The sequence below is a fragment of the Stegostoma tigrinum genome, chromosome 1 (assembly GCF_030684315.1).
Source record: "Stegostoma tigrinum isolate sSteTig4 chromosome 1, sSteTig4.hap1, whole genome shotgun sequence".
NCBI classification, from domain to species: Eukaryota; Metazoa; Chordata; class Chondrichthyes; order Orectolobiformes; family Stegostomatidae; genus Stegostoma; species Stegostoma tigrinum.
In genome coordinates, this window is record NC_081354.1 from 5036626 (window position 1) to 5046622 (window position 9997).

At 41.6% G+C, this 9997-nt stretch overlaps 1 protein-coding gene across 1 annotated transcript in view; it reads left to right on the forward strand.

Annotated features, from left to right (window-relative positions):
• Positions 1–4455, forward strand: part of stpg2 (sperm-tail PG-rich repeat containing 2) — a 168906-nt gene extending 164451 nt beyond the window's left edge. Inside the window, exons 14-15 of the mRNA XM_059650982.1 lie at positions 2270–2379; positions 4419–4455. Coding sequence (XP_059506965.1) covers positions 2270–2379; positions 4419–4455 — 147 coding nt within the window. The remainder of the gene's footprint in view (positions 1–2269; positions 2380–4418) is intronic.
• Positions 4456–9997: the final 5542 nt, after the last annotated feature.

Consider the following 9997-nt stretch of genomic DNA (forward strand, 5'->3'; position numbering starts at 1 on the left):
AGGATGGCAGTTGCCTTCCCTAAAGGACATTAGTGAACCTGAAGAGTTTTTCCGACAATTGACAATGGATTCATAGCCATTATTAGATTCTTAATTCCAGGTATTTTATTGAATTCAAATTTTACTATCTGCCTTGATTACACAAGTGTGCAGCCCTGTCACAGAAGACACACCATCCTCGAGTGTGGGATGGAATATCCCCCCATATTAGAGATGGGGAAATTTGGGACATGAACTGTTGACTCCCTGTTCTTTGTTGTCTGTGGGTGAGGTTCTACATTGGGAAATGTACACACTCACAAGATGTTAATCTAGTTTGGACAGTAATCTGAATTCCAAATCTGGTAGCTCAGAGACGGTTTCAACTCCATAATTCATTGCAGCTAAGATTGATGGAATGTTTAACTTGCTAACATGCTCATGCATTGCCTTTTTGTGTTTTATCTTTTCTGTTTGACCAGTTCTGCTGTGATGCTGTTTCTGCTTAACTAGATTCTTTGATTATCCATTGTGTTGTTTCTCCCCTGAACCAGGATGTTCAATGCTGAATGACCTTCTAACCTGTTCCACTTGACAAACATCAGCAGTGCCCCTATCGAAAGCCCCTGCTGTTCTTTGCCATATCAATGACAGCATAATGCTAGCATGTGCACTGCCTGTCCTGTGAAGTTGGTGGGACTTTGTTCAAACCCACAGCTAAAATGTTGTGGCTTTAATAGTGGAAAAAGCTCCTGTGGCATATTGATCAAAAGCTACGAGAGCAGGCAAAATCGCTTTCTCTGGGGCTTGGCTGGAGAAATGTGATAGCTTCTTGTTATCATTCAGTAAGCCAGGCGGAGAAAAATGCAAAAGAGAAGCTCTCAGCCTGTGATAATGGGAACTGCAGATGCTGGAGAATTCCAAGATAATAAAATGTGAGGCTGGATGAACACAGCAGGCCAAGCAGCATCTCAGGAGCACGAAAGCTGATGTTTCGGGCCTAGACCCTTCATCAGAGAGGGGGAATGGGGAGAGGGAACTGGAATAAATAGGGAGAGAGGGGGAGGCGGACCGAAGAAGTCCGCCTCCCCCTCTCTCCCTATTTATTCCAGTTCTCTCTCCCCATCCCCCTCTCTGATGAAGGGTCTAGGCCCGAAACGTCAGCTTTTGTGCTCCTGAGATGCTGCTTGGCCTGCTGTGTTCATCCAGCCTCACATTTTATTATCTCACAGCCTGTGAGATGTTTACGGAACGAGTGTTTTTTTAAAAAAAGTGCATCACTTTTCTGCCTGGAAACACAATAGTGGCATTTCCTGAATTTGGAGAGTTTTATTGGCAGTGCTTAATTAGATCATTCATGGTCTCATTGAATGCCAGAGCAGACTTGATGAGCTGAATGGCCTACTTCTGCTGCTATGTTTTACAGTCCCAATCATGCTACTTACCTATGTTATGGTTCAATTTGGAAAACTGGGATGAACAAAGATACATCTGACACAACCACAAATGTTTTACTTCAGCATGTTTGGCATTGCATAACTATTCAATGGGGAGGTGATGGCCTGGTGGTATTATCGCTGGACTATTAATCCCGAGATCAAGATAACATTCTGGGGACTTGAGTTCAAATCCAACACGGCAGATGTTGGAATTTGAGTTCAATAAAAATATATGGAATTAAGAATTTAATGATGACCATGAATCCATTGTTGATGGTTGGAAAAACCCATGTGGTCAATTTTCTTTAGGAAAGGAAGCTGCCATCCTTACCTGGTCTGGCCTACATGTGACTCCAGACCCACAGCAATGTGGTTGACTCTCAACTGCCCTCTGGCAAATAGGCAATAAATGCTGCATTGTCAGAAATGACGTCATCCCATTAAAGAATTTTAAAAAAAGGTATTCCATGATGTGGTGTGGTTTATTCAGACGGGTTAAGTCAGAATCTTTATATGTCATCAGCTTTCACCTCTGAGTTTCTCCAAGGGTATGGTTATCATCAGAAAGGCACACTCTTATGAACCTTCTCTTGCTCATGACAGTCTTGATGCTCCTAAAAGTGCTAAACTTTCCAGAGTTCTTTTTCAGTTGACTAACCAACTCACAGTTTATCCGAAAAGCTCTTTAGCATCTCTGAGCTATTGGCAAAGCCTTCCAAATTTTAGATCATTTTAGCCATCTTACACAGTGCTCCTGTATCCTTTTTGGCCAAATAGAAAAACTGATTGTTTCTTGAGAGTGATTTGCACCTTTACCTCATAATAATTCTGTGTTCCTTTTTCTGAGCCAGTCTACTTCCTCTCTGCGTCTGCACCTGGACACTGATTATCTTCAGCCTCCAGCTTTCCTTGTGGCTGTTCTTTTGCTCTGTCAACCACATGGTTTCTTGTTTATCACTTGGTACTGTTTCCAGGTCACAGATTACCAGGTCTCATGGACCAGTATTTCGTATCATTCAAGAAAATTATGACTGATCCCTGACCAATTGATACAACTTATTAAAAATCCTTTTCAAACATTCTTAAAAACCATTACAGATTCATGTGAGACCTGCCTGTAGACCTTGGAACCAGACCATCATGTGCTGGTGTTAAAACAAAATACTTCACCTCTCATGATAGAGACTGTTACAAGATCTTCCCTCCCATTAGCACTTGGCTTATTTGTTCTCCCTGTGACATTTATGGTTTCTTCTGCAGTGATGACTGATGCAAAATATCAATATAAATTATCTGTCATTTCCTTGTTCCCCTTTATTAATTCCCCATGTAATGATATGTATAATTATTACAACTTCAACATTAACTGTCACATAGACATTGAGGAGTGAGCAATGGAAGAACTGTACCAGGGAGCTTTAATGTGGGGATTAGTAATCTGTAGCCTGAACTCCTGTTTACACTTCTGAGAATTAGACAGCAGTTGCCCTTAGAAAATGCAGAGACAGCAACATACCAGCATCAGAATAGTGGCAATCTATCTAAAAGTGGGCGGCTCGGTGTCTCAGTGGTTAGCACTGCAGCCTCACAGCGCCAGGGACCCGGGTTCGATTCCAGCCTTGGGTGACTGTCTGTGTGGAGTTTGCACATTCTCCCCCTGACTGCGTGGGTTTCCTCCGGGCACTCCGGTTTCCTCCCACAGTCCAAAGATGTGCAGGCTAGGTGGATCGGCCATGCTAAATTGCTCGTAGTGTTCAGGGGTGTGTGGGTTATAGGGAAATGGGTCTGGGTAGGATGCTTCAAGGGCCGGTGTGGACTTGTTGGGCCGAAGGGCCTGTTTCTACACTGTAGGGAATCTAATCTAATCTAATCTAAAGAGAGCAGACTCTACTGTACAAAAACCAAGTACCAACATCTAGACTGTACAGTACTTCAAATCCATGAAGACAGAGCAACATAGGGTTGTATTCATGGTGTTAGGGGAACAGATGGAAGCAGCTCAAATGATTAATCACCATTACCTTTTTACAATTTGTACAGAAAAGTGTTGGTACCATGCTTAGAATAGACAATCCAGAAAGAATTCATTTGGTTGCCTCGACAGATACATTGTGAGACATGAGCTAAGTTAATCTAGAAACACAAGTTATCATGACATATTTTGGTCTAACTGAAGTACATCAAGAAGCAATAGTAAGTGATTTTCAATTTTTTCATAAAAAATTATAAGAAAAAGAGCTCTTTATTGTATATGGTTGATGTAATTTATACACGCAGAAAGTATATTATTTTTATTAAGAGATGGAGAGTTAGTGGACCATTTGAGATTTGAATTCCACAACAAAGATAAACCCACAGCAGGTGATGCTGTGTGTGACTCTACACTGAGTAAACAGTTGCCTTTATATAATAATCATTGCACACTGACAAATATTCCTTCCAACATAACCCCCACCAGGCCAGTTAACCATTTCTAAACAAACTAGGTATGACCCTGGAACACTACAAATTGCAGATGTAATGTTGAAAACATTGTCTTGTTGAAATCATAGCTTCCCCGCAATCCACACTATTGCACAAAATGGCACTTGACTGAATTTAGTAGAAAAGTGCGAAATGAATATTATTACAAAGACCAAATCCTTGTGTTTTGGAGGTTGGGGGTCCTTAAATGGAGCTTTAGGGGATTATTACACTTCATGTGTTCTGTCAGAAGTGGTTTTTGCTAACAGCTTTGCATAAGCTGAGCTATTAGGCCTGAAGAAACATTTAATGCACTTATCTACACAGGAGACCTTAAAATCTGCCTGATAATGTTGTGCGATTACATTTTTGTTCTGGTATGACTTCTTTTAAAAAGGACGAGCAAAAAAATTGCGCATGGGCGTTTGTATCTTTTAGAGCTCCTCCCTATAACACTGGATGTTGCAGATGAGGCACACTCTCCTTGCGTTGAGTGGATAATGCAAGTGCTCTTATTTCGACTGTTTTATAATTCAGGCTGATGGAGAAATGTATCGACAATTTCTACATTTGAGAGTGTAATCCAAGGAGCCGGAAGTCTACCCTGTCCATAAGCCCATCTGAAAAAGATACTTGATCAGTTGCCTGGGGAAACTGCATGTCGATTTCTTCACTATCAAGCCCGTCAACGCCTTTTTCTTTTTGCTTTAAAGATCATTTTCCTTTTAACAAAAACACAATGACTCACAAATTAATCCAAAAATGAAAATACCCCTTTAATGACCACTTGTACCTACGCATTTTTTCGACTACCCATGTAAAGGAAAGGGAATGACATTCACTTGAATGTTGATGCTGATCTTTGAAAAATTGCTTCGACAGTGTTACTGCCGATCATACTTGCAGTTAGATAAGAGCTGTTTCATCCTGAGACTGTGTTTTCTTCCTGTGTAAGGAACGTGAATTTAAAAAGAGGATTGGTTCTGTCCACTTGATGGTTGCAGAAAGAGCAATTATTTTGACAGTTTTGAATGTTTCAATGATGTGACCTAATTAGACTCTCCTGTCTAGAACCCCTACGTCTAAATAAGGACTATGGATGTAATTGGAATAGCCTTTCTGTGAGCACCACACATGGTGCTTAAAATTGCCTTTACTCTTGACATTTATTAAGTTATCCGTAAATGTATTTTTGTGTGTATTAAATAGAAAGAAATTGGGAAATGAGTAATTGGCTATCCCAATGAGTGGCGTAACATTAAAGCTCTTAGAATATATGAATACTAAGTGCTTGCTTTTAAATTGGTTTTCTCTGAGTATGAAGATTATATCAAGGTGGCAGAAAGTGATTGGTGGTCGCAATAGATTCTCCAAGATTCTTTCAATGTGAAAACATCAAGATAGAGCCGAAGTAAATCAGAAGAGGGTTCTGTCTGAGATTTTATGAGTACCCAAGTGTTATTAGTCCAGTTGTGCTTTGATACTGAAATTTATTCATAAAATTCCACTGGTTTTACTCTGTCCAGACCAGGTTTCTATTTGATAATCTTTATAGCTTCAGTCATATAGGGCACTGGTGGGACTGCATCTGGAGTGAAGATAAATTTTTCACAGCCTAACCAGACCAATGGGCTGTTGTCTCATCAAAGGGAGGTGACCGGTGCTGATTTAACCTGAGGGCCTCAGACAAGGGGGTGGTTTCATCATAACCTCAGTGTGTACTGGAAACAAACCCACGCTGTTGGCCTCACTCTACATTGAAAACCAGCCATCCAGCCAGTTGAGCTAACTGATCAGGATTGTGACTTGCTCCAGGAAAAACAAATGATGGAAACAGACAGCCACATGCAGCAAGACTTCTTAGTAAGAGTGAGACTTGTCCCCTACAAACTAAGCTAACTATGCATTACATGTTTCCTTACCAGCCAGTTTGTTCTGATGGTGGGTCTTGATATTCAACCTCACTGCCTGGGAAATACGAACCTAGGAATTAGGAGCAGGAGTAGGCCATTCGGCCCCTCAAACCTATCCAATAAGTTGGTGGCTGATCTGATTGTAACCTCAGCTCCACATTCTTGCCTACCTCAATAACCTCTCAACCCCTTTGTTTAACAAGAATCTGTCCATATAATAAAACAAAGAAATGCAGGTGCTGAAAATCTGAAACCAAAACAGGAATTGCTGGAGAAACTCAGCCAATCTGGCAGCGTCTGTGGAGGGAGAAACAGAGTTAACGTTCTGAGCCCAGTGACCCTTCTGCAGAACTGCTAAATATTCAAGGACTGTGTTTCTTCCACTCTTTCAGGAAGAGACTCATAGCTCTGTGAGAGAAAAGATTTTACCTCGCCTGTGTCTGAAGGGGCAATCGCTTATTTTGGAACAGCGATCGCTAGTTCTTGATCCTGCCACCAGAGAAAGTATCGCCTCCCCACCTGCCTATACTCATATCATCAAGACACCTCAGGATCTTCTTCTCTCAATCAAATCATTTGTTATTCTTCAAGGCTCCGCACTTATCCAGCTCTTCCTTATAAGACAACCTACACCCCTCCCACATTCCAGGTATTTCAGGTCTGCTAAACCTTCTTTGAATTGCGTCCAATTTACACCTTTCTTTAAACAGACTATGTACTGACGCCAATCAGCCAATGAACAATTGTGATTGCGTCTGCTCACCTCTGATGTTTTCTACATGTGCAGTATAAACCTGATATTTAAAAATGTCTCAAAATCTATTGTAAAAGCATAAGAACGTAAGAAATAGGAGCAGGAGTAGGCCATCTGGCCTCTCGACCCTGTTCCACCATTCAACAAGATCATGACTGATCTTCTCATGGACTCAGCTCCAATTACCCACCAACTCACCATAACAATTTCCTTACTGTTCAAAAATCTATCTATCATTGCCTTAAAATTTGCCTTAAACATTTTGTTCAATGTTTTTTCTTCCTCTTGACTTCATATTTCTCTTTTTAAAACTTTTTTCAGGGTTTGTCAAGTTTCTAACATTCCTTATTTCAATTTAATTGGAAATTGTACCTGCTATAATACAGAATTAGACCATTCATCCCATCGTGCCTGTACCTGTTCTGTTACCTTGCGCCAATTTCTTGCATTTTCCTCATATCACTGCACACCATTTCTGTTCAAATAATCATCCACTGCCCCTCTTGAGTACCTCAATTGACCCTGCCTCCACCACATTTTCACACGTGTCAGCAAACTCAGGCATTCTTCATTAGGGAGACTGTTTGTGTGGGCCATGGCTGAGCCAGCTCCATAGAGCCACATATTATGTTGTTTGTATTAAAATGGAGTACTGATGACTTGGGACTTGACTAACTTGATGTGTTCCCGAGGATAACAAAGTGTAGATGTGGGTGAGCACAGCAGGCCAAGCAGCATCAGAGGAACAGGAAGGCTGACGTTTTGGGCCTGGACCCTTCAGTTATTGCAGCTGGAGACCGTTCAGCTAACCTTGCAGCACCCCTATATACAGCAAGCACACAGGCAGCTGAGCTCAAACACTGACTGTGAGAAGAAACCAGCCCAGGATGTGGTTGAGATCCACTGACAAGGAAATCCTGAGATTCACTGAGATTCTCTATGAAGGAAAATCTGTAAAGGGCCCTGACAGTTAATAAATGTCTGATGAACATCATGAGATGATCCTACTGTCTCAACAAACTGATCTTCTGTTGCCTATTTGTTAACTTGGTTAGATACGTACATAACCATTTAATATTTGTAACCAGTCAGGATGGGCTGCTGTAAAGGTGTAAGAAGTGTCTGATTTCCTTTGTTCTGAGGAAGAGTTCATGGTGTGCCCAGAAATATGCTCCCTGCCGGTTTAAATAAACCATTTGGTGTTTGGAATGGACTGGGCTGTTGAGTGATTTCTCTTAAGTCATTCCTTACTAACAAGACCAATGCTCTACATATCTGTATCTGAATGCATGCATTTGTTTTATGGACATAAAAGGGCTTAGTGGATTTATCACTGGACTGTTAATCCAGAGACCCAGGTAATGTCCTGGAGATCTGCTATGGCAGATGGTGGAATTTGAATTCAATGAAACTCTGGAATTAAGAGTCTAATGACAACCATTGTTGATTGTTGGAAAAACCCGTCTTGTTCACTAATGTCCTTTAGGGAGGCAAATCTGCCATCCTCACCTGATCTGGCCTACACGCGACTCCAGACGCACAGCAATGTAGTTAAGTAGGAATGGGCAATAAATGTTGGCTTAGCCATGAATGAATAAAAAGAATGTTGTTAATTGCCTTTCTGTTTGATGTTTTTGAGTGCAGCACCTTGGTTACAATTTCCCGTCCAGATGGCCACATCTCCTGTGGAGACACTGAGGATGAATCAAGTAGTTGGAGCTTGATGCTGCTGTCATATTCTGTCCACACACATATGCCTCCTGCAGATGCAATGAGCTGTTACTTTAGCTTTTCAATCCTTGTTAATTCTAAGAGACCATGTATTTCAGGCAATCGAGGACTAAAGAAACAGAGGGTGAGCGGGGAGGCAGAATGTAGTGAGTTGTTGCAATCAGGAGAACATCACTTCTCCATAATCATTTTGCAGTCAACTGAAAGAGATAATAATTGTCTATATTGTCCTGCTTCTTCATAGCTCTCATCCTCTGGTTAGCCACCCTGCTGCCACAAATAATTAGAGAACGAATCAGAGAGGAACTGTTTTATCATGCACACTTCATGCCCTCACCAAATCCTGATCTTGCTTTTGCCAGGCAATGGATGACCTCATTATCCAAAGAGGTGTTGAATTGTTGTTGGAAAGGATACTTGCAGGCAGTCTCTAGGACAGGGGAGGCTAAGCCAAGGCATAGTGAATGTGCCTGGGACTGTGGGTGCCCCATTGTGCTTGGGTTGGAGGCCAATGAGTGAGGGCCAAGGGCAGTGCTGGGCCAGTGATTTCTGACCCTCTCCCTACTCCCAGGCAACAGATTCTGAACACGGGCTAAAGCCTAAGTGGTTTGGCCAGTGAACCAATGGGTGCACTCCAGTGACATTGAAAAGCAAGACTTCAGTGTATGGCTGCTGTGTGATGCTTGTGTGATTGGAGCAATGATACCGATGTATTTCCAAGTTGGGAACGTGTGTAACTTTAGGAGAAACTTGCAGGTGGTAATGTTTCCATTCTTCTTTGTGTTCAAGGTAGAAATACTGTGTTAGCAACCTGGTTGAGTTAGGGCAGTTGGTTAGTTTCTCCCATGTTGGAGATAGTCCATTCCCCACTGACTATCACTTGCTCTATCTCAGCTTGACCCTGGCTGTCGTCGTGGAACACATTGGTGTCTGAGGTTGATTTTCTAATTGACCTATTCAATGTTGTAATAACACACCTCTGGAGTAAATGGAACTCAAATCTAGGTCTCCTGCTCCAGAGGTAGGGACATGACCACTGTGTCACAAGAGGCCTTAACCCAGACCTGGAAAGGAGTCTGCCCAATTTTCCTCACCTGATTGAGATGGAGGATAGTTATTTTGTTTATCTTTGACTTCCAACACATCTGCCTATTTCTGAGAACAGTTTGCCTTCTAGGCAGTGGCCTTTGTGGAAATGGACCTGATTCATGTTCTCACCTCATTGACATTAATTGGGAAGACAGGCCTATCATCCTTTGGATCTAAGCGATTTACTTGACTTCCCTTTTTATTCCTACTATCCTGATTTTATTTTTATCGTATCTTCCTTGGTCTTTGGGACTCTTTATACATCTGCTTGATCTTAAATGTAAGGAGTTTACACTGTCCACAGAACCACATCAAAATAAAAATCACTTGTGCCCACAAATATGCACAAGGCAGAGCCTCTCTGCTGAATGTAAAATTAGTTGAATTTCTTTAAGATTGTTTGTATGTTCATCAAGTTGTTTTAACTTCTGAAACAAAAATAGAAATTGTTGGAAAAGCTCAGCAGGTCTGGCAGCATCTGTGGAAAGAAATCAGAGTTAACGCTCCACATTGAGTGACCGTTCCCTAGAGTGAAGTTCTGAGGAAGGGTCACTTGACCTGAAATGTTAACTCTGTTTTCTTGCCAGACCTGCTGAGCTTTTTCAGCAATTTGTATTTTCATTTCTGAT